The sequence below is a fragment of the Nicotiana tabacum genome, chromosome 15 (genome assembly GCF_000715075.1).
Source record: "Nicotiana tabacum cultivar K326 chromosome 15, ASM71507v2, whole genome shotgun sequence".
Lineage (NCBI taxonomy): Eukaryota > Viridiplantae > Streptophyta > Magnoliopsida > Solanales > Solanaceae > Nicotiana > Nicotiana tabacum.
In genome coordinates, this window is record NC_134094.1 from 117,916,772 (window position 1) to 117,942,318 (window position 25,547).

The 25,547-nt window shown below is 37.4% G+C and overlaps 1 protein-coding gene across 1 annotated transcript; it reads right to left on the bottom strand.

Moving 5' to 3' along the window:
- Positions 1-8,504: 8,504 nt before the first annotated feature.
- On the bottom strand, positions 8,505-10,451 carry LOC107766843 (protein BIG GRAIN 1-like B). Its single transcript, XM_075231857.1, has 2 exons — positions 10,011-10,451; positions 8,505-9,323 (listed from the first exon to the last, which is right to left on the bottom strand). The coding sequence occupies exons 1-2, from the start codon at positions 10,318-10,320 to the stop codon at positions 8,605-8,607; spliced, it is 1,029 nt and encodes a 342-aa protein (XP_075087958.1). The 5' UTR covers positions 10,321-10,451; the 3' UTR covers positions 8,505-8,604.
- Between the last annotated feature and the right edge of the window lie 15,096 nt (positions 10,452-25,547).

Below are 25,547 nucleotides of genomic sequence, written 5' to 3' on the forward strand. Positions count from 1 at the left end.
TCATGGGGTGTATCCATGGGCCATCCCACTATGGCGTTGTACGCAGTGGCCTGGTCCATGATACGGAATATTGTCTCCAGAGTCACGCCGCCGGCCAAGACGGGAAGTGTAATTTCCCCGTATGTTCGCTCAACCGCATTATGCATTATTAAAACAGGTTAGCGTGATGCAGCGCGGTACTATCTTATTCTCGAGCCTCATTTGGGTAAGGACTCGGGGATGGATAATGCACGCACCCCTTCCATCGTCCACTATAATGCGTCTGACATCGGTGTCTAAAATGCGTAAAGTAATAACGAGGGCATCATTATGAGGGAAAGTCAAACCATCGGTATCCGACTCATCGAAGATGATACTTTCTTCGAGTAAATCGTACTGTTCGCGGGTGATAGACCGCTTGCGTTTGTGAGTGGTGGTGAACTTAATGTTGTTGATATAGGCGTCGTCGTTGCCGCAGATGATCATGTTGATGGTACGAGCTGATGATGGCGGTTTCGGCGGGCCTTGATGTTCACGTCCTCTGACGAAGTTGGTTCTCCCCTTATCGCTTAATAGCTTTTTGAGGTGCCATTGCCGTAACATGTCTACGACTTCTTGTCTGAGGGCGATGCAATCTTTCATTTTGTCCCCGCATTCTTGGTGGAACTCACAGAGGGCATCGGACCTTCTGGTGTTCGGATCTGATCTCATCTTTGGCGGCCACTTCACTTTTGTTCCGAGTTTCTCAAGAGCGTACACTATTTCTGTAGGTGACACACAAAAATTGTGAGCAGATAATAAAGGAGGCATACCTCTTTCGTTCTGATGAGTCCCTGTCCTTGGTCTGGATGGGCCTTGTTCATAGAGGAGCGTAGGTGCGGTAGTTTCCCTAACATATGGTTGGTGTCATTCCCTGTTAGGTCGCGGAATCGGATGATCTCTTCTGGTACTGTCTCTTCGTTCTTTTCTGGATTCGGCTTGTACCGAGGTTAGCCGGTAAATTGGTATGTTGAGATCGTCCTCGTCTGCTCGGACCTCAGCACAATAAGCATTATGGATTTCATCCCAAGTGGTTGGAGGATACTTCATCAATTGGCTCAACAGTTTTCTAGTAGCTCTTGAACACTCTCTGCTTAGCCCTTTCTGAAAAGATGTGACCGCCATCCCTTTGGATACGTTTGGCAGAGTCATCCTTACTCTGTTGAACCAGGCGAGGAAGTCCCTTAGTCCCTCTCCCAGGGACTGATTAATGGCAAATATGTCATTTACTCTCGCCTCGGCCTTCTTGGCTCCAGCATGGGCGGTTACGGACTTATTGGCCATTTCTTCGAAATTTTCTACGGAGCGGGCTGGTAGCTGCAAATACCATGTTAATGCCCCTCCCGTGAGGGTTTCGCCAAACTTCTTCAGCAAAATGGAGGATACTTGTTCCTTGGCGAGGTCGTAGCCTTTCACGGTGGTGACATAATGAATCATATGATCTTCAGGATCGGTCGTTCCGTCGTATATCCTGAGGTAAGGCAGCATTTTGAAGGTCTTTGGTATGGCATGCGGGGGTGCATCATCGCTGTACAGCTACTCTACGAACCTGCCGGCGTCCCTTTTTGGCAGCAGCTTAGGAGCATCCGGTGCCTTGTCAACTCATTCTTGGTGTTCTTTCATCTGGTCCCGAAGTGCTTTGTTTTCATTCTCCATTTTCTCCATCCTTTTTAGAATGGCAGCGGGGGTGTTGTCACCTGCACTATAAGTAATGTTGTGAGTTATACCTATCGTTGGAGGGAGGGGTCGGTTGCATTGCTCGTCTGTTTGTTGTATTGTACATGCCCTTGCGACAGTCACGCCTGGAGCGGGTTTGTTGAGGACGCTTGCTTACGTGTTGGTTAGCCATGCCTCGAGGAGTTTCTTCACAGCTGGGGCGTCCCCTCCTCTGTAGACATAGAGTCCCCTTTTCCGCTGGTTTTTGTTATGTTGCAGTGCGGGGGTGGTGACCTTTCTCGTCTAGGGGACGCATTGGGCGTCGTGTCCTCACCTACTATTTCGTAGCTTTCGTTGATGATATTCATGAGGTTGGTTAGAAAATCACTTGTTATTTTTGTCCTTTCTCCTTGGTTACCTACCATGTAGGGTTTTGTATACACAAAGAAAGGAGATCTCGAGGTTTTTCGATGTTAGTGATTTGCATTAATTGTAGATCTAGAGGAAACTAAAAATTTAACTAAGAAATCCCCACAGACGGCGCCAAATTGTTTTACCAAAAATATGGACCTTGGTTCAAATAATTAAACTTATATTAATAAGGGTTGATCTTCGCTAATAATAATATCCGTGGATGGAGTTCTTAAAGAAGCGATAAATACTACGTACATACGGTCGGACAACGGCAGTGGTATACAATAAATACTCTAGAAATCAGAAGCAATAATGTAGCATTCAATATCAATGAATAGCAATAAATGTCATTTAAGTAAATAGAATGAATGATTCACCCAAGAAAGAATGGAATAAGTCGATATTCTCTCTGACAATGATGAATGATAGACAATCCCTTGAATATTCGAGTTATTCTCGGATCAGATGGAAAAGTATAGATAAGAATCTCAGTGAAAATGTGATGCTTTTATCTTATCAAAGAAGATTTGATTCTCTTTCTCAAGTCAAAGTGTTGTTTTTACAAATGAATATCACATGTCCCCTATCATTGTGTCTTTTTTCATTTTTAGGGAACATGCTTTTAAGAAACCCTAATAGTATAAGTGCAGAGAATATCCATTAGAATATTCTCTTTAATATCTTATATTGAAACTAGCTGTTATAACTCAGTCAAAGGTACTCGAACTCGGCCTCGACCCTTGTTGACACCTCGACTTTGGCCCTTGTTGACTCTTCGATCTCGTCCCTTGTTGACTCTTCGACCACGGACTTCGCCGCTTCTTGAGCCGTTTCGACAAACGACGACTTGGGAACTTTTCCTCTAGTACTATGTTGGCTCAAATATTCTAAAGACAGATTTTGATCCATAATGCGATATCTTTAGTTAGCGTGTGAGAATCAATTTTGATTAGTGTAAAATGGTTATGTCCAATCCATGTTGTCACGTCTCAGTCGTTTCTAATTTACTTTAGGTTTTACAATACAGTAAACGACTTAGAAGAGAACAAGAAAACAAAACAGTGACATATTTGTTAATATGAGAAAGGGAACTCCAACAATAAATCCACGTTGTACCGAATTCTGGATGTGATCAGAGATAGCATCTCCTAATGCCTAATTTTGTAGTATTCACAATGACAAGACTAGTGCTTCTTATTTGATCTCATTCTACCATTTCAATGTATTTTTGTTTCACATGACGTTCGGTATTTGGACTAATATGAATTTGTGGTGAGAAGTCTCACTTTGGGGATAAATTGTTCTCTACCGAGGATTACTTTATATTCGGGGTTTAAATATCAAGATTTTTAATTAAAAATGAAAAACTACTTACTACTTTATCATAACCTAACGGTTATCATTAAGATGAATTGAACAAACATCAACAGTCTATGTTGTTTAATAGCAGCAAACTTTAGTTAAATGAAAACTACATTAACATAATAGGTCTAAAATTTTCAGTTCTTATATATACAGTATAATAGAGTCAAATCAAACAAGAAAAAACAGTGTATCAAGACATCGCTTTACAATACAATACAGTACATAAAAATGTGTTCTAACAAAACAACAATTCAAACAGATTGTCAAAGTGGATGAGCTATGACTTTGAATTCCAAAGTTGAATGAATATCTATTTTTGATAGAGAAGGTATGTCAGAAAAATAGGGAATCAGAATTGAAGAAGATATCAAGAAAGTCACGGTATAGCTGCAAATTTTTCTTAGCCACCTCAACCTTATTTTGGATTTTAGGTTATTCGAGCAACATATATAATAACGAAACCAGCGGCAAAAATAATACGTACGTACCCATCAATCAAACAATGTTTGGATCCAAATATTTTTTCAAGAAAGAAATCAAATCAAATGTCTCAGTCCAATAAATAGGAAATACTATATTAAAGTCTAAGCCTAAGAATAAGATAGCTATATTATGGGTAGGAACTAGCAAGGCACTGTTGAGCGGTGGGATACTCTCTCTCGGTTTGTGAGCATTCCATAGATGTATATTCAGAATTTAAATCTAACTTTTGAAATATTATACTAATGCAATTATTAGGTTTTTTGTATTATAACTATGAATATAGCGTAAAAATATATTTATAATTTACTCAACAATTTTCAATGTCTCAGCTTCATCAGATTAATTCTATTCGTGCAGATCTTTTAATATATATCGATAAGTAATTAATTTGTCTCTAAGGTTAAATTATTGTTTCTTAAATCTAGATCGATATTCTCAAATCTCACACTTCGCTAGCTGGACATTATATAAGCGTAACAACAGTAAAGAAGATTTAATTTATAAACTAGTTCACACAACATCTATATGTAAGGATAATAGTATACTTTTGTATGTTATGTTCTGCGTTAGTTCAGGGCCGCTTGATTCAATAGAGTGATTGACAGAAATGGTCTTAGCCCAATGTCTTCAAAATTGGTACTCTCTGTGTTCCGGTTTATATGAACCTATTTTTTTTTTAGTCCGTTCTAAAAAGAATGATCATTTTCTAAATTTGAAAATAATTTAGCTTAAACTTCTAATTCTACCCTTAATGAGAAGGTTTTATAACTACACAAATACTCGGAACCCCCTTTTTGACTTATTTAGGACCACAAATTTCTAAAAATTTTATTTTTTCTTAAACTCTGTGTCCAGTCAAACAGGTTCACATAAATTGAAACTGAGGGAGTATTATTTTAAAAAATAGCCTCCGATTACAATTTCCTGCAATCCTGGGGACGGAACACAAATTATGGGTCAACGACCAAGAATATGACAATTTCTTACCATCCTCATTTGATAATTCTTAAGTTGACTTGGACTTGGGGATTTGTTTCTTTGTTGCCTCTGGAAAATTATGATCTTCATTTCTGTGAAAAACAATAATGCACTAAATAATGCCATATTCTGCATGAAGTTTTTTAAAAAAAAATACCCCCTCTAGCCTGCCAAATATTAATAAAAAACCGCCAATATTTTTTAGACCAATGAAAACGATATGAAGAAATAAACAATTTTCATTTTTGTTGTATCTGAATAGTAAACCAAAAGATCTAATAGACCGGCCAGCTTGGCAGCAAATTGCTTCCCCACAAGTGTAATATTTGTGTCACATTCCTTTAATGTTTGCATAGCAGAGAAGATGAAGAACCAAACAAATAAAATCCTTCCTAGGGTTGAAAATTACTTCATTATTATCCTTGATTTAGCTTTTCGAGTTCTTCCCCAAGATTAACTAGAAAAACCTTTTAAATCGATTTATGTTTGAGACTTGAAAAAGAAATTTCTCAGATAATGGAATAGAATGGAAGGGAATCAAAAGTGCCTTCTATTTTAGTTAATAATTGAACAACAAAAACGCTTAATTGTTTTGATGAACTCTTGACAAAAAGAAGAAAACTTTTATATATATATGAGGAAGAATGATTTTCCTACTTTAAGGCGTGCATCATAACCAACAAAATGTGTTCCCAACGTACTTATCTATGAAAAATTATGTAAAATATTAACCATATTAATCTAGGGTTTGCTTAAAGTTTTAGCATCAAATTAAAGCTAGATAGGGCTTATTATCGCATTTGAAAATCACTAAATTTGAATTTGGATTAGCCCTTTTCCAAATATTTTAGTATCTTGATATGACACGCTAGGCCATAGTGCTAACTTTGAACTAACTGAATGTCTAAAAGAACTCCCTTTTTCTTCGTAGACCATTCTAAGCCTATATGAGACTATCACAACTTTTAACACATAGGATATAGCCTTTTCTTTTCATATATTTCAAGCTTCCATCACTTTCGAATTATATTAATTAATTAATATAATGTGTAAGTTGAGCATATATTATGATATATCTTAATTAGCATATCACTGTTATGATTCGCTGGTTGTCCCTAATCTCACTTCATTGAGCTGTTAACGTCATTCATTATTTGGCTAAAGCTTTGTGTAAATTAATTCCAACTCTTGAGTCTCTGCCAAAGGCATCTTTGGTACGAGCTATAATGGATAACTAATTTCGGATTAAATTTTAGATGATTTTATCTCACGTTTAATTGGAATAAATAAAGAAGGGTTGAAGGTTTTGGGCATGTAGCTTTCCCCGTCCCCCTTCGTCGGGCGGTGCTTGTATGGAGGGTGCGCCACTTGAAATCGAGCATAAATCGTGATATAACGAAGACTGTGATTAGTTATCCCGGGATTGTAATGTTATTTTTATCCCTGTAGAAGGGTGGATAATAATCCCAAAATAATTAATACTCTTGTTGGAATAACTTGTTTTCCAACCAAATTACCCCTAAAAGAATACATTAAACCAACAAGAAACGTATACCTGACTAGAAAAACTTATATATATCCTGATTATATATGAATGAAGGAGTACGTATATGTGCATTGTACAATGCATGTTTCGGCACTAAATAAACATTAGCCCGATATAAGTTTATTAAAAACTCATTTTGTATTTATTTAAATACATTGGATTCCCAAATTAGCTTGGGACCTCAATTTTTAATGAGCAAAAATGACTTGTTAATCTTCTCTCAATACTTTATCTTCATTTCCATATGTGGGCTGCCATTAATTATTCTAACATAGGTCATTAATTTGTATATATTCTTGAAATTTCCACAAGTATGATCATCATATTGGTTTTAATATCACAACTAAACGTTGGACCCTAGTCCCTAGTTGCTCAACCTCCAACCCGATGACAAAATGAAAATTTGAGGTGAAAAAGAAAAGAATTAAGTTAATATTTAGCCAAAGTATAAATAATGTTTATATTATCAGGGTAATTTATAATATTTTCTCTGTTTTAATTTATGTGAACCTATTTGACTGGTAATGGAGAGTTTAAGAAACAAAGAATGATTTTTAAAACTTGTGTTCTTAAACATGTCATAACGTTTATGTGAATGTAAGAATTTTGAAACTTGTGATTTTAAACATGTCATAACATTATTTGTGTGACTATAAAATCTTCTCATAAATAATAAAATGAGAAAATTAAGTTAAATTATTTTTAAATTTAAAAAGAATTTATTTTTTTAGATGGACTAAAAGGGAAATAGATTCATCTAATTTGAAAATATTTTTGTGAGTTTATGAACTTATGCTTATTTTAAAGGAAAGATTTACTTGTACTCAATAGGGTTATGTAATACAGTCAGACATTTCTATAATAATATCCCTATATAACAACACTTCACTATAAAAGTCAGATTTTTTCTGGAACCAATTTTCATGTTACGTTATAATATATGTTCTCTATAATAGCAGTTCGTTATAACATTAAAAAATATTTGAAACAAAGAGATTTTACAGTATTACTTCTTTTATCAAGTGCACACTGTCTCTCTTAAAATAATTAATTTCTAGGAAAATTAATCCACCCAACAAAAATCTGACCTTAGATTTTGTGTCATGAGCTTTTGAGACCAGCAATCCCTCTTTGATAAGTATCTCTTTCATCTTTTTCTTTCTTTCTCCAATCATCGTATTCATCAATCCCCATTTCCACCCCTCTTTATTGCCAGCCACTATAATAACTAAAGTTAGCTTTAGCAAATTTTGCCTCGACTTATCAAAATGGAAATCAAGCATTGTGACAACTCAAGCGTCTTCTATTTTAAATTTAAAATTCAAACTATGCGAATTTTTTACCAACATTTTAAATGTATTTTTTCATCATATTGACATGAGAAGAATTGTTTCTCATATAGTTTTGATATCTAAATATTAATATTCAAATATTGAGTTGATCTAATCCAATTTAGTTTCGAAAATTTGTCAAATTGACTTTCGAGGAGTGAAAAGTGTCACATATATTGGAATTGATTCAAATATGAAAAATCTTGTGGTGTTGTACTTTTCACAAAGTTTTCAGACTGCCTAAAGAATACATAAACTTCCTTTCAGTTTCACCTCCAAAACAAAAGTTTCTCAGTATGCAGGCATTTACCTCATTATCTTAATTCGCGTGTGAAAACGATCATTCCGTTTTCTCTTTGACCTTTCCTTGATAATCAACCTTTATTTTATCATTCTCCTTAGCAAACAGTAAACAAATAAAATAAGCACTTAATTTACATAAATTGAAAGTATATAAAAATTGCATTATTATCAGTTTAGTTTAATCAATTATAGCATATTACTTACCATATTCAGCACCATTCAACTAGTGTTTATCATAAAATTTATATATAATTACTTTATAGTTTACCAAATTGTGTAACTATTTTTTGTGCACTAGTGCAAAGAATAATTAGGAAAATTAGAAAACAAGAAGACGTTACAACTTACAAATTATGATTTAAAAAAAAAAAAAGTAAAGTAGGTCACAAATACTCTTGCTATAAACACCAAAACCAATCACAACTAATATATCAATACAACTACGATTATCCAAATGTATTATAAGAATTACAAAAGCAAACTACAAAAGGTACGTAATTAATAGCTCGATTAATACCACGGTTTTGTTGTTTCATAGACAGGCAATTCCATTCCAATGGAAGAAAGATTATCAAGCTCAAATAGATCAGAACTAGCACAACTTACATCATCATCATCATATTCTTCCTCCTCGTTATCATTATCAAATCTCCGACCGTTATCACATGTTAAACTATACTGACAGTTTCGTCGCAAATCTCTAGCCGATGCCTCCTCCACTCGACGATTTTTCTCCAAATTTTTTTGTTTGTCCATGTACAAATTATTCTTGTGACAATCTTGATCATCTACAACTACATCACTCATTGGGTAGAATTTGACTGACGTTTTGGTTTTTGAAGATGGATTAATATTATTATTATTATTATTATTATTATTATTATTATTATTATTATTATTATTATTATTATTATTATTATTATTATTATTATTATTATTATTATTATTATTGCTTAAACATGATCTAGAGAATGAAGAAGCTGAAGAACAAGTTGATACATTTGTAGACTTTAATTTTCTTTCCTCATTTTCATACCCTCTAGAATTTGACGAAATTTTTGATTTTTTTGAATTTGTAAAAAGTGAGTTCAAGAAACTCGATAGCCTACCTCCTGGAGAAATTGGCTGCTTAACTTTCTTTAAATTTCTGTAAATTTTCAAAGCTCTTGACTTTGTCTTCACAAATCCATCTTCTTGATGTTTAGTTTTTTCCTTTGCTAGAGAAAAATCTGTTGAAACATTAAATAGAGTATACATGTTACAATAGGAAGAAATGTTAAGAGAATGGAGAAAAAAATGAAAACTAACTCAGCTAGCGTTTGGACATAAATTTGGTTGAAACTTGAAAAAATGTATTTTTGAAGATGAGATGAAAAAAAAATTGAATTTGAAATTATATTTGGGCATGCATTTTACTTGAAAAGAATTTGAAAACAAACATATATTTGAAAACAAAAGTCGAAAAAAAAGTTCTCAAATTTTATGGCTAAATGGGAGTTTAATATTGCCATAAAAAAACAATAAAGTGAAAATGCCTATTTCTAAGTTTACAGCCTATTCTAATAATCATCAACTACTAGCATAATTTAAGCCTATTATCAGGGCTAACATAATAGTATACAAGTAATGGGTTCATCCAAACTCAATATTTTTGGTTTTATGTTTAAAAGGTTAATTAAAGAAGAACAAACAATATATTTCGTACCTAGTAAATCAAATGAGTTGCGGTAAAATTTCGAACTCGAACTCATAAACTCCAAATTCTGCTTACGACTCAGCCTATTATATCTTTAATTTGACTAACAAATTGTGAAAGATAGACTACTCTAGCAAACAAAAGAAATAGGAAAAACTTTGAGTTACTATTATTCAACTGAATAAAATGGCTTTCATTATATATAGACATATATACTTACCATAAAAGTTGAGGTGTTTAGGACAATATTGGTGTTTGTGGAAATTTTCTTGGTCAGCTGAAATGCTAGTTCTAATTGGTTTAGGCCTATTATTAAGACCATTAAAACAAGCTGAAGAACCACAATTTGAGGAACCTGAATTCTTCTCAGAATCAGCTGCAGATTTTCGTCTAACAACAACTTTTTCACTTGCCTTATAATGCTTTTGATGATCATGTGTTTGGTCAATGGAGTGGTAAATAGAGTCAAGAATTGTGGAAGAGAAAGAAGGGCTACAAGAATCTCGTGGGTAGTAGTTATATTTATCCATTTTAGGGGTATATAATTATAGTATTGCTAAACTGAAAGAAGTAAGCAAAAGAGAGGAGAGTGAGTCTTTGTCGACAGTAGTAAGATGAAGAAAATAACAAGGGGGGAGAAAGTGGGAGATAAAATGATAATTTAATCTCTTTATTGTCTGCTTTAAAAGAGCCAAAAGCTTCAAGAGAGAGTATAATGGGGAGTTGGGACATGCAGAGCCCGATCTAGAATTTGAAGATTATAGGTTTTGATCTTATTGTTGAAACCTGGTTCGTTGTAGTTATTGGTCTTGTAATTAAATATTTTTATATATTTAATAGATTTTCTAATACAAATACAAGATTTAAGCAAAAATTATTGGGTTCGTCCGAATCCCTAACTACTACACTACTATCTCCGCCCCTGGGGATATGAGCTTAATTAATTAGCTAACATTTAATTGAATTTCTTTTAGATAACAGTGATGTCCGGATCACCTTACGCACGTCTCAATTAATTTTACGGAATACTCGTTACCTCCGGCTATCAGCACCATTTTCAAGAAAGGGCTAGAGAGTGAGAAAGAGCATATGCTGATTGGTGAAGGAAAAATTGGAAGGGAAGGATTAATAATGTAGACAAGAGTAATCAATATGGGGTTTGGTTTGATGATGATTTTAATAAGAGAAGATAGAGGAGAGAGCATATAGCATAATGAGAGCCTGGATTTGGATGACACGCCTAAGAAAGGGAGAGAAGAAAAGAAGTGTGAGCTTATTCTCCTTTTTCTCTATTAGTCTAGTTTTAAATAAATGAATTTTCAGAAATCACTATTGTTGTGTGGCTATTAACTTCTTATAGCTACCATATACATAATTACTTTATATAGCTACAATTCTATTGTTACGGTAGTGTATTCACGGTGTCGTATTCATGAATACAGCAGTAAAAAGCGCCTAAAATCAGGGCAGTCCAGTTGTACGCGCATGTATTCACATGTATTTACGCCATGTATTCATGAATACAACAGTAAAAAGCGCCTAAAATCAGGGTAGTCCAGTTGTACGCGCATGTATTCGCGCTGCTATATTCATGAATACAGCAGTAAAAAACGCCTAAAATCAGGGCAGTCTATCTGTACGCGCATGTATTCACATGTATTCGCGCCATGTATTCATGAATACAGCAGCAAAAGCACCTAAAATCAGGGTTGTCCAGTTGTACGCGCATGTATTCGCGCCATGTATTCATGAATACAGTAACAACAATGCCTTAAAAATAGGTATGTCCAGCTGTCTAAGAGAGAGAAAAAACATAAATAGCGTATCTCATGCCTTATTTCATTCCTCAATGGTAGTAAATAGCATAAAATATTTATTTTGCTATAAAATATAAAAGGTAGCTATAGAAAATAATATTTTAAAATAATTTTAGTTTATAATAAATAGGGTGTATACCTTTGCTATAGGAGGTAAAATTTTCTTTTAAATATTATTTTTTTTGTCTTATTTTATGTGGCATAATTTGAAATGCATGGTATAAAACAAATATTAGATATTTATGTGAATGTAAATTATCTCAATTAAAAAAAAGAGTTAATAGGAGTATTTTTTTTAATATAGAAATGTGGCATTGTTCTTAGTCTTGGGACATATATATAAAACGAAAGTATGTCATATAAATTGGGACGGACAAAGTAATTATTTTGACAAATTGAATGTGTCTGAAAATATTTGACATTTTTGAAAAATAAGACTTGTTTTATTTTTTATTTTTTTCTAAATCTATATTTTTGTCGCTTACTAGTGTTCCAATTAGTGGAATGTTAATTAAAATAGACATTTAAGGAGAGAAAAATGATAGTTAAAAGAAATGCTCTTGTAATTAAAGCTACTCCTATTAAAAGTGCAAAGAATTCTTTAAAAAAATAATATGGACCTAAATTGTTTCTATGTAAAAAAGGAAGAAGTTGGTCCCAAATGAAGGGGGTTGCCAACGTGGGAATCATGAAGTGATGTAAGCACGCGGAGCCACATTGAACTAAGGGGTCAAAAAATTACACTATATTGCTAGATAAGTTTTTATATTTTATGTATATTTATTATACGTTGACTTTCCTTGACTTTTTGATGTAGCTAATTATTTATTTTTTAACATCCCTCGATGAAAATTCTGGCTCCGCCACGGAATGCAAGTATGTTTTAATGAGTTAGTGACTTTGTTATTTCTTAACAAGTAATAACTACAACAACAAATACAAACATTTTCCTTATCTTGGAATTCAAAGAGGCTGTTTCGTATAAACTTTCGGCCACTTTTCATTTTCATAATTTCTTTTTTAAAGCACTTCTATTTCTTCTTCCTATTTTAAATAGGACAACAATTGAGTTCCATTTTTTGTAATTTCTCCATCTCAGGAGTAAGTCAATAAATATTAACAAGAGTAGATGTGTGATCTTTACGTGCAAGCAAAAGGAACAGGTTAGCCTAGTCTAATTTGCAGGATTTACACCAAGTTGCCTACAATACTAATCATATTAATAAGTGCTAGTGCTCTTCCCATTACTTGTTGTACCTTCTTTTATAGCATTAACACACTAGTATTATGCTAGAACAAGCTCCACTCATATGAGTTTTGCAAACAATATCTGGTCCTGAACTCGGATAAAAGAGAAGAGTTACAATTTGCATTAAAATAGTCAAACTATATGAATCTTCTGAATACTATGAAATAAAACTTAATTAATAAACAAAATGGATACAATTGATTGATTGATATTTGCATGTGATTGAGCTAACTCCTAGAAGATTGCTTCTTCTGTTTAAAATTAGTGCTGTGAAATTTTTGATTAAATTTCACCAACATGCATGTAAAAACCGCGATTATATAAGAGGAAGATCATTAATGCCTCTCTTCATTATCTATATGTAGGTTCAGACCTTTTCTTCACATAAATGACAACCTTATGAGTATTCATACGGTAATAATTCCAAGGAACAATCACTCATTTTCTACAGTTATTCGATTCAGTATGTTTGGAAAGTCATCCGGTGAATTGGTGCAGTTACTAGGGTAATAATTACACATGACGACATATTTATTTGTCATAACGTAATTACACAAATATACTGTTTGGTTACACAAGTGTAATTAAACAGTCAGATTAAATTTTAAATGAATTAATTATCAAAACTTAAAAGTTAATATAATAAATATATGCCTAAAAATAATTTTTTATAAGAATAAATGATATTAGATTTGGTATGTAACGACCCGACCGGTCATTTTGACATTTACGCTTATTTCAACTATTTGAAATCTTGAATAATTTTCTACGAGATATTATGACTTGTGTGAATTATTAGTTTTGGTTTTAAGGTATTTCGGAGTTAGTTTGAAAGCTTAAGTTGAAATAGTTGACCGGATATTGACTTATGTGTAAACGACCTCGAAATTTAATTCAAATGATTCCAATAGCTCTGTATGGTGATTTTGGACTTAGGAGTGTGTCCGAAAAATTATTTGGAGGTCCGTAGTGAAATTAGGCTTGAAATGCCGAAAGTTAAAATTTTGGGAAGTTTGACCGAGGGGTTGACTTTTTGATATCGGAGTCAGAATCCGATTCTGAAAATTGAAATACCTCCGTTATGTCATTTATGACTTGTGTGCAAAATTTGAAGTCAATCGGACGTGATTTGATAAGTTCCGGAGTCGTTTGTAGAAATTAGAAATTTCAAAGTTCATTAGGCTTGAATTGGGGTGTAATTTATGGTTTTAGCGTTGTTTTAGGTGAATTAAGGGTTCGACTAAGTCCGTATGATATTTTAGGACTTGTTGGTATATTTGGTTGAGGTCCCGAGGGGCTCGGGTAAGTTTGGGATGGTTAAGGGATCATTTGTGGCCTTGGTGGGATTGTTGATATTTGTTGCTGCATTTTTCGGATTTTCTCTTTCGCGTTCGCGTTCGCGAAGAGGAATTTCAGGCAGGCAGGATTTACTCTTCGTGTTCGCGATGTGGTCTCGCATTCGCGAAGAGGAGCTGGGTTGTGCATCGCGTTCGCGTTTGGGTATCGCATTCACGAAGGGAAAAATAGTGGACATGGGTTTTTGCCTTCGCGTTCGCGAAGGGGAGCTCGCGTTCGTGAAGAAGGGCTCTCTAAAGCATCGCGTTCGCGAGCAGTGTATCGCGTTCGCGAAGAGCAAATGTTGGGTAGCACATTTTGTGCTTCGCGAACGCGAGGGACCTGTCGCGTTCGCGAAAAAGAGAGGCCTGGACAGAAAGTTTAAGTTCAGAAAAGTCCCATTTTCCATTTTTAACGATTCGGAGCTCGGATTGAGGCAATTTTTGGGTGATTTTCAGAGAAAATAATGGGGTAAGTGTTCTTAACTCATTATTGGTTAAGTTACCCGAATCCATGGTTGTTTTTATCATTTAATTGGTGAATTGAGTTGGAAAAGTTTGAAAACCCTCTTGGTTTAAATTGAAGATTTGAGGGTCGAGTTGGGGTCGGATTTTGGTAAAATTGGTATGGTTAGACTCGTGGTTGAATGAGCTTCCGAATTTTGTAGCTTTTATCGAGTTTCGAGACGTGGGCCCCACGGGCGATTTTTGAGCTAATTTTCGGATTTTTATGAAAAATCATTATTTTCTTATGGAATTAATTCCAATGAATTTTATTGACTGAAATTAATTATTTGTGACTAGATTCGAGGCATTCGGAGGCCGATTTGAGAGGCAAAGGCATAGCAGAGTAAAGAATTTCACGCTCTGAGGTAAGTAACAATTCTAAACTTAGTTCTGAGGGTATGAATCCCCGAATTTGATATGATATGAATTGTTTGGAGGTGACAAACACGATAGGTGACGAACATGTAGGCGTGTACCACAGAAAGTGTGTCTTGAATAAATCCTGTGAAGAAGAAAAATTAAAGAAACATGTTATTATCTGAACATGTGGTACTTGATAGAGGAATTAAGCTGAGGCTAGTAATAAAGATCATGTTTAGGCTATGTGCCGATATTTTTGGACCCATGGGGTCGTGATGCTGTTGAATTAATTATTCTAAAATATATATTTCACACTCGGTAATAATTGTCCATTGTGAGGATATTTATGGGATTGAGCCGCGCAATGCAGCAGGCCATTTGGCTTTATATATGCTATTATTAAATGGATCGGGGTTGCCCGCCTGCAGCAGGCTAAAATGGCTTTATACATTATTATTATTCTGGATCGGGGCTGCCCGCCCGCAGCAGGCCTTAAAGGTTTTGTTATTATACGGATCGGGACTGTCCGCCTGCAGTAGGCCATATTGGCTTGTATTACGCTTGGACTGAAAGAGCCCCTCCGGAGTCTGTACACACCCCCAATGAGCATAGATGATCATCGATATTCGGGATGGACTTCTCAGGGCATGGACTTGCCTTACATACTGCTTATATATATATATATATATATATATATATATATATATATATATATATATTTGGGATGGATTTTTTCCGGGGCATGGATTTGCCTTACTTATTTGTATTGTAATGAGTTATGCGGATATGGATCTTGTCAGTATTATTTATATTTAGGGATAAATTATCCCAGGGCTAGATTGGCCTTATACGGTACTGGGTGACTGATTGTCAGTCGATGTGCAAATATACATATAGGTTGGAATGCCCCTGGGCTGGATTGGCCATAAACAGTACCAAGTGACCGGATAATTTGTGATCAGTATTTACTTGAGGTCTTTCTACTGAGATGTCATATGCCTCACATCATGCAGTATTGATCTATTTCACTTATAATGAGTTTAACTGTTGAAATTGAAAGCATGCCTATATTTATGTACCATTAGTTAGTTGTACTCATATTATACTCTGCACCTCGTGTGCAGATCCAGGTGCTTTCGGATACGGAGATTTTTAGATTTCAAAGTACTATCAGTTGGGGACTATCAAGGTAGCTGTTGGCATCCGCTGACCTTGTCTCTCTTTCCTTCAGTTATTGTACTGTTCTATACTTTCAGACAGTGGCTTTTTTTTTTTATTATCAGTCAGGCATTGTATTAATATTAGATGCTCATGTACTCAGTGACACCGGGTTTTGGGAGTGATATATTTGAAATTTTGAGATTTCTTCCGCTAAATTTAATTATTTTGTTTTCAAATTTAAGAGAAATGGTGGTTTATTGGGATTTTTGGCTTGCCTAGTATTGAGATAAACGCCATCAAGACAGGTGGGATTTTGGGTTTTGACAAGTTGGTATCAGAGCCTATGTTACATAGGTCTCACGAGTCATGAGCAGGTTTAGTAGAGTCTTGCGGATCGGTACGGAGACGTTTGTACTTATCTTTGAGGGGCTGCAGAACCCTTAGGAAAAAAATATCACTTTCTTGTATTCTATCATGCGAATTTGCTGATTCCGGAAACTAAATTTCTATTATTCTATTCTCTCACAGATGGTAAGAACACGTACTACCGGATCAGACGATCAGCCAGCAGTGCCACTAGTTAGGGCCGCGAGAGGCTGGGGCCGAGGTAGAGGTCGAGGTCGAGGTATAGCTCGTACCACAGTTAGACTAGCACCTGTAGTACCACTAGTTGTTCCAAGTCAGGAGCAGATTCCAGATATAGCTAAGCCGACAAGACCAGCTCAGGCACCAGTTGTGCCCATTGAGATTTCAGGCCTTCAGGAGACTTTAGCCCAGATATTGGCAGCTTGCACTGGTCTTGCTTAGGTGGTTTCGGCTCAGGCCGCACCTGCCACTTCTCAGGCCGGAGGAGGTACTCATACCCCTGTTGCCCTTACTCCAGACCAGGTAGTACAGGGACTTCAGGTACCGAGGGCACTACCAGCCCAGCCGACTGTAGCTGCTCAGGCCCCGGTAGTTCCTGTTATGACAGATGATGAGCAGGGGAGACTTGAGAGATTTGAGAGGCTTCGACCTCCACCATTTAGCGGTACCGAGTCAGAGGATGCTCAGGGTTTTCTGGATAGGTGTCAACGGATGCTTCGAACAGCGGGTATTCTGGAGGCCAGTGGGGTCTCATTCACTACTTTTTAGTTTTCTGGGGCTGCACTCAGATGGTGGGAGACTTACGAGAGGCGTAGGCCTGTTGGTGCATCACCCCTTACTTGGCAGCAGTTCTCTGTGGCCTTTTTGGAGAAGTTCATGCCTCAGTCCCGTAGAGAGGAGCTGCGCAGACAGTTTGAGAAGCTTCGCCAGGGTGATATGTCCATGACGCAGTACGAGATGAGATTTTCTGAGTTGGCTCGTCACGCAGTCTGGTTGGTTTCCACTAATAGGGAGAGGATTAGGAGGTTTATTGATGGCCTTACATATCAGTTGTGGTTACTTATGACTAGGAAGAGTTTATCTGGTGCCACTTTTGACGAGGTAGTTGACATTGCTCGACATATAGAGTTGGTCTGTAGCGAGGAGTGTGGTGATAGGGAGGCTAAGAGGCCCCGAAGTTCGGGCAGTGTTAGTGAGGTACCTTCTGGAGGGCAGTTATACCACAAAAGAGGTCGTCCAGTTCACCGTGGTGCATCATCCGACCATGGTTCATATAGTTCTCATCAGAGTCAGCCATCTCTCAGTGCACTTCTATCCCCGAGTACGCTCTGTGCATTATCAGTTCAAGGATCATATGTACCAGGTCCGTCTGGTAGTTATTCTGGTTCCCGAGGTTCGCCTCAGAACTCGCCACCATTCTTCGAGATTGAGTGTTATAAGTGTGGAGAGCTGGGCCATGTGAGGAAATATTGTCCCCGCCGTACGCGAGGTCCAGTTCAGCAAAGGAGTCAGGTTACTACTTCTGCACCAGTTGCTCCACCACCCGCTCAGCCAGCTCAGGGTGGAGCTCAGTCAGCTAGGGGTCACCCAAGAGGGGGAGGCCAATTCGGTGACGGTCAGGGCTGATTCTATGCTTTTCCTACCAGACCAGATGTTGTTGCTTCAGTTGCAGTGATCACAGGTATTGTCTCAGTGTGCCATAGGGAGGCATCTATATTATTTGACTCCGGTTTCATCATATTTTTGTTCATTTTCTGGATATGCCCCGTGAGTCCTTAGTTTCACCTGTTCAAGTACCTACGCCAATGGGCGATCCTATAATTGTGTATCGGGTGTATCGATCGTGTATAGAAATTACTGGGGGGCGAGACTAGAGTTGGTCTTTTATTGCTTAGTATTGTCAATTTAGATATTATTTGGGTATGGTGAGATATCAGATGTTTTGTTATATGGCCTTGGGCTAAGTGGGGAAGTCTGTTATCTATGATTTGATTGCACGATTATGTGTGGTATTGGTTTTAGTCCGAGGCATACTTGTTGATTAGTTATGACTTGCAAAGGTTGAGATTAGGGATGATTCGAGTAAGAAAACTTCTTGAATGCGGGTTATATTGCACTTTATGAAAAATCATGAGATGATTAAATTGTTATTTTGAAGGATGTAGTGCGCACGGAATATGAATTAGATTGGTGGTGTTAAGGCAGAGTTACTTCTTTGGGGGCTTGTGTCTTTTGGCCCGTTCGGGCGGTGTAATTTAGATTTGAGCATACTGAGTGAGCTTTGGGTAAGGGTAGTAGTGTTGTGGTAAGGAGAAACGTCAACTTGAGGGTAATTCAGGAGAACCTCAGAGAAAATAGGACCACTGGGTAGTGGGCTAGACCAGTATGGTAATGGCATGCTCTGTTCTTTTGGGCAATAATGATGTAGAAGCTTTACAGATGTTTTGGTGGCAATATTTTTTGGTTTTGGTGACCAGCGTGGCTTGGACGAGATAGAGGGAATTAGTTATGATGGCTTGATTAGGTGAAAATGGATTTCAAAGTGTTATTAATGGTTTCTACCATGGTTTGAACCGGATATTGCCTACCGATATGGGAAATGTGTTGTGCATTATGATTTCCTCCTGGAAAGAAGCAAGAGAAAAGTTTCCAACTAATAGGGTATGTAATTTGCTAGTGACTCAAAGTTTATAATGAGATTTTTGTGCTTTTCACGTGATAGATGTGGTGTGTTGTGAGGGATTTAGATTTATATGTATGAGGTGACAGTTCATTCTTGAAAGGAAGATCACAAATTCTGAACGGAATAGTCAGTGTTATATATTTAGATGAATGTTATAGTTGCTCGGTAATCCTTGAGAAAGGTATGCAGTTGAAAGGGGCATTGTGTTTTGATTTACAGATGTTCATTGGTATTACGGTACTCTCTTGGTTGATATATTGTTGATACTCAAATTATTGATATTATTGGCACGTGAGTTGTCCGTGCAGGTTCAGATATTGATACGTTAACACGTGAGTTATCCGTGCGAGTGATGTTAATGTGAGCTCTAGAAGAGCTGGTTACTGTTATTAAACTTGTGTGTATTGGTACTACTATATATAATGAGCTTATAGCATTACAGTTGTGGTGGTGCTTGTTGAACTTACAATGCGGTTCTCTACGTTGAGATATTTTCCATTTTTGGGTACAAGGTTGTGAGTTGTATAGTATGCAATGTGATTATATCTGAGGTTATGGCTATGGCTTGATACAGCTTGTTCAGGCGTATACGGTGTGTAGATGTGAGATTCGGGTCTTGAAAAGAACTCTGGATGTTAGAAATTTGGCTCCAACGATTTTTGAGCTAATGTTAAATTAATGATGTTTAGCTATGTTGTGTGGTCAGGCCTATATAGAATAGGGTGACGTGAAATCACCCCCGGGTATGTGCGTGGTAAGGTGGAATAGAGATTTGAAGGTTAAGAACAACTCTTGGCATGTTCGAGGACGAACGTATGTTTAAGTGGGGGAGATTGTAACGACCCGGCCGGTCGTTTTGAGAATTTACGCTCATTTCAACTATTTGAAGTCTTGAATAATTTCCTACGAGGTATTATGACTTGTGTGAATTGTTGGTTTTGGTTTTAAGGTATTTCAGAGTTAGCTTGGAAGCTTAAGTTGAAATAGTTGATCGGATATTGACTTATGTGTAAACGACATTCAGATGATTCCAATAGCTCTGTATGGTAATTTTGGACTTAGGAGTGTGTCCGAAAAATCATTTGGAGGTCCGTAGTGGAATCAGACTTGAAATGCCGAAAGTTAAAATTGTGAGAAGTTTGACCGAGGGGTTGACTTTTTGATATCGGGGTCGGAATCCGATTCTGAAAATTAAAATACCTCTGTTATATTATTTTTGACTTGTGTGCAAAATTTGAAGTCAATCAGACGTGATTTGATAGGTTCCAGAGTCGTTTGTAGAAATTAGAAATTTCAAAGTTCATTAGGCTTGAATTGGGGTGTAATTTATGGTTTTAGCGTTGTTTTAGGTGATTTGAGGGTTCGCCTAAGTCTGTATGATGTTTTAGGACTTGTTGGTATATTTGTTTGAGGTCCCGAGGGGCTCGGGTGAGTTTGGGATGGTTAACGGATCATTTGTGGCCTTGGTGGGATTGCTGATATCTTTTGCTGCATTTTTCGAATTTTCTCTTTCGCATTCGCGTTCGCGAAGAGGAATTTCAGGCAGTCAGGATTTACTCTTCGCGTTCGCGATGGGGTCTCGCATTCGCGAAGAGGAGCTGGGTTGTACATCGCGTTCGCGTTTGGGTATCGCGTTCGCGAAGGGAAAATAGTGGACATGAATTTTTGCCTTCGCGTTCGCGAAGGGGAGCTCGCATTCGTGAAGAAGGGCTCTCTAAAGCATCGTGTTCACGAGCAGTGTCTCGCGTTCGCGAAGAGCAAATGTTGGGCAGCACATTTTTTGCTTCGCGAACGCGAGGGACCTGTCGCGTTTGCTCGAATTGAGGCAATTTTGGGTGATTTTCAGAGAAAACAATGGGGTAAGTGTTCTTAACTCATTATTTGTTAAATTACCCGAATTCATGGTTATTTTTATCATTTAATTGGTGAATTGAATTGGAAAAGTTTGAAAACCCTCTTGGTTTAAATTGAAGATTTGAGGGTCGAGTTGGGGTCGGATTTTAATAAAATTGGTATGGTTAGACTCGTGGTTGAATGAGCTTCCGGATTTTGTAAATTTTATCGAGTTCCGAGACGTGGGCCCCTCGGGCGATGATTGAGCTAATTTTCGGATTTTTATGAAAAATCATTATTTTCTTATGGAATTAATTCCAATGAATTTTATTGACTGAAACGAATTATTTGTGACTAGATTTGAGGCATTCGGAAGGCGATTTGCGAGGCAAAGGCATAGCAGAGTAAAGAATGTCCCACTCTGAGGTAAGTAACAATTCTAAACTTGGTTCTGAGGGTATGAATCCCCGAATTTGATATGATATGAATTATTTGGAGGTGACAGACACGATAGGTGACGAACATGTAGGCGTGCACCACAGAAAGTGTGTCTTGAATAAATCCTGTGAAGAAGAAAAATTAAAGAATCATGTTATTATCTGAACATGCGGCACTTGATTGAGGAATTAAGCTGAGGCTAGTAATAAAGATCATGTTTAGGCTATGTGTCGATATTTTTGGACCCATGGGGTCGTGATGCTGTTGAATTAATTGTTCTAAAATATATATTTCACACTCAATAATAATTGTCCATTGTGAGGATATTTATGGGATTGAGCTGCATAATGCAGCAGGCCATTTGGCTTTATATATGTTACTATTAAATGGATCGGGGTTGCCTGCCTGCAGCAGGCCAGAATGGCTTTATACATTATTATTGTTCTGGATCGGGGCTGCCCGCCTGCAGTAGGCCTTATTGGCTTTACTATTTTATGGATCGGGGATGCCCGCCTGCAGCGGGCCTTAAAGGCTTTGTTATTATACGGATCGGGACTGCCCGCCTGCAGTAGGCCATATTGGCTTGTATTACGCTTGGGCTGAAGGAGCCCCTCCGGAGTCTATACACACCCCCAGTGAGCATAGATGATCATCGATATTCGGGATGGACTTGCCTTACTTACTGCTTATATATATATATATATATATATATATATATATATATATATATAATTATATTTGGGATGGATTTTTCCTAGGGCATGGACTTGCCTTACTTATTTGTATTGTAAAGAGTTATGCGGACATGGATCTTGTCAGTATCATTTATATTTAGGGATAAATTATCCCAGGGCTAGATTTGCCTTATACGGTACTAGGTGACTGATTGTCAGTCGATGTGCATATATATACGGGTTGGAACACCCCTGGGCTGGATTGGCCATAAACAATACCAAGTGACCGGATAATTTATGATCAGTATTTACTTGAGGTCTTTCTACTGAGATGTCATATGCCTCACATCATGCTATATTGATCTATTTCACTTGTACTCAGTTTAACTGTTGAACTTGAAAGCATGTCTATATTTCTGTACCATTATTTTTACTGGACTGTACCTGCAGAGCTCATCATTTCTTTCAGCCTAGAGGTTAGTGTTGTTACTTATTGAGTTAGTTGTACTCATACTATACTCTGCACTTCGTTTGCAGATCCAGGTGCTTTCGGACACGGAGATTTTTAGATTTCAGAGTATTATCAGTTGGGGACTATCAAGGTAACTATTTGGCAGCCGCTCACCTTGTCTCTCTTTCCTCCAGTTATTGTACGGTTTTATACTTTCAGACAGTGGCTTTTTTTTTATTATCAGTCAGACATTGTATTCATATTAGATGCTCATGTACTCAGTGATACCGGGTTTTGGGAGTGATATATTTGAAATTTTGAGATTTATTCCGCTGAATTTAATTATTTTGCTTTTAAATTTAAGAGAAATGGTGGTTTATTGGGATTTTTGGCTTGCCTAGTATTGAGATAGGCGCCATCACGACAGGTGGGATTTTTGATCGTGACAAGTTGGTATCAGAGCCTAGGTTACATAGGTCTGACGAGTCATAAACAGGTTTAGTAGAGTCTTACGGGTCGGTACGGAAACGTCTGTATTTATCTTCGAGGGGCTGCAGAACCCTTAGGAAAAAAATATCACTTTCTTGTATTCTGTCGTGCGAATTTGCTGATTCCGAAAACTAAATTTATGTTATTCTATTCTCTCACATATGATGAGAACACGTACTACCGGATCAGACGGTGAGCCAGCAGTGCCACCATTTAGGGTCGCGAGAGGCCGGGGCCGTGGTAGAGGCCGGAGCCGAGATAGAGGTCGAGGTCGAGGTGTAGCTCGTACCACAGTTGGACTAGCACTTGTAGTACTACCAGTTACTCCACGTCAGGAGCAGATTCCAGATATAGCTGAGCCGACAAGACCAGCTCAGGCACCAGTTGTGCCCATTGAGATTTCAGGCCTTGAGGAGACTTTGGCCCAGATATTGGTAGCTTGTACTGGTCTTGCTCAGGTGGTTTCGGCTCAGGCCGCACCTGCCACTTCTCAGACCGGGGGAGGTACTCATACCCCTATTGCCCTTACTCCAGACCAGGTAGTACAGGGACTTCAGGTACCGGGGGTACTACCAGCCCAGCCGGCTACAGCTACTCAAGCCTCGGTAGTTCCTGTTATGACAGATGATGAGTAGAGGAGACTTGAGAGATTTGAGAGGCTTCGACCTCCACCATTTAGCGGTACCGAGTCAGAGGATGCTCAGGGTTTTCTGGATAGGTGTCAACAGATCCTTTGGACATCGGGTATTTTGGAGACCAGTGGGGTCTCATTCAGTACTTTTCAGTTTTCTAGGGCTGCACTCAGATGGTGGGAGACTTACGAGAGGTTGTAGGCCTGTTGGCGCATCACCCCTTACTTGGAAGCAGTTCTCCGTGGTCTTTTTGGAGAAATTCGTGCCTCAGTCCCGTAGAGAGGAGCTGCGCAGACAGTTTGAGCAGCTTCGCTAGGGTGATATGTCCATGGCGATTTTCTGAGTTGGCTCGTCACGCAGTCTGGTTGGTTTCCACTGATAGGGAGAGGATTAGGAGGTTCATCAGCTGTGGTTACTTATGACTAGGGAGACTTTATCTGGTGCCACTTTTGACGAGGTGGTTGACATTGCTCGACAGATAGAGGTGGTCCGTAGCCAGGAGCGTGGTGACAGTGAGGCTAAGAGGCCCCGAGGTTCGGGCAGTGTTGGTGGGGTACCTTCTGGAGGGCAGTTCTACCCTCAGTATTAATTACTCATTTCAAATTATTTTCTCAAATTCATTAAAAATATGCATCAAGCAATATGAGTATTATGGTAAATTATGCACTTTATTTATTATTTCTTAAGAGGTATGCAAAGTTCATAGTGGACAAGTAAAAATGAACGGAGAGAGAGTATATCCTTTCAAGAAGAGGAAGGAAGAGGAAGAGGTCGATCGGGCCAACTTAAAAGCTATAAATTATAGGCTGCAAATGTATTGAGACCAGACAACAGACAATAGATCCTGGCTATAATAGGGCTCTAGAGGATTATCCAGAGTACATTATTTGTCTTCATTGAAAGGAATCTGATTATAATCTGAACGAAACTACCAAAAAATGGGACCAAAGAGAAGACAAGAAAAGAAAGGACTATACTCTTTAAAGAAAAAAGAGGTAAAAACAGTATTCTAGTGTTTGATTTTATGCTCTCACACTGTAAATTAAAGTAAAAGAACAAAGTGACAAAAGTAATATGTTAGCGATCATACATGCACGTTTGCACTGAAGAACAATAAGAAAGAAAAGGCCAAATCACAGTGATTCTCTGAAACCTTTAACTCGAACTCTCTACCAAAGCTAAAGCAACCTTATATTGTTCGGCACAAATTCAAATTAGTCGAGTTCTAAGCATTGAAGGTTTAAACCGAAAATAAGAACGTTCTAAGAATATAGATTTTGTGGATCCAAATGCAGGTGGAATTACAGTGGGTACTTAATTGACAGTTGGAATTAGTTATTGGTTTATATTGACAATTTAAATCTGATTTGATATTATTTGCTCTTTTACTAGCAACCACTCATCTCTTTTTCAATAAGTAAACCCTTTCACATTCTCTTTTTCCCTTTCGTTTTATCTCTTTTCCATTTCTCATTGTTGCTAATTGATTCTCAGGAATCAAGAGTTTCAGCTGACCAGAGAATGAATTCATTTAAAATTTCTCTTCATTTTGCATTCTAAATACGAACTCAAGAAGTTGAATTTGATTAAGGACTAAATTTACGTGTGCATTTAATAGCAGCCTTTGTAATAGTTAACTAACCCTCTTCCACCAGCGCCACGCCATTCGACCAGCAACCCCCCACCCACCCAATGAAAGAAATCCCACAAGGAAAAAGGGTGGATAGAGAATCTTGACAGTGAATACAGTAAGCAGAGGAAAA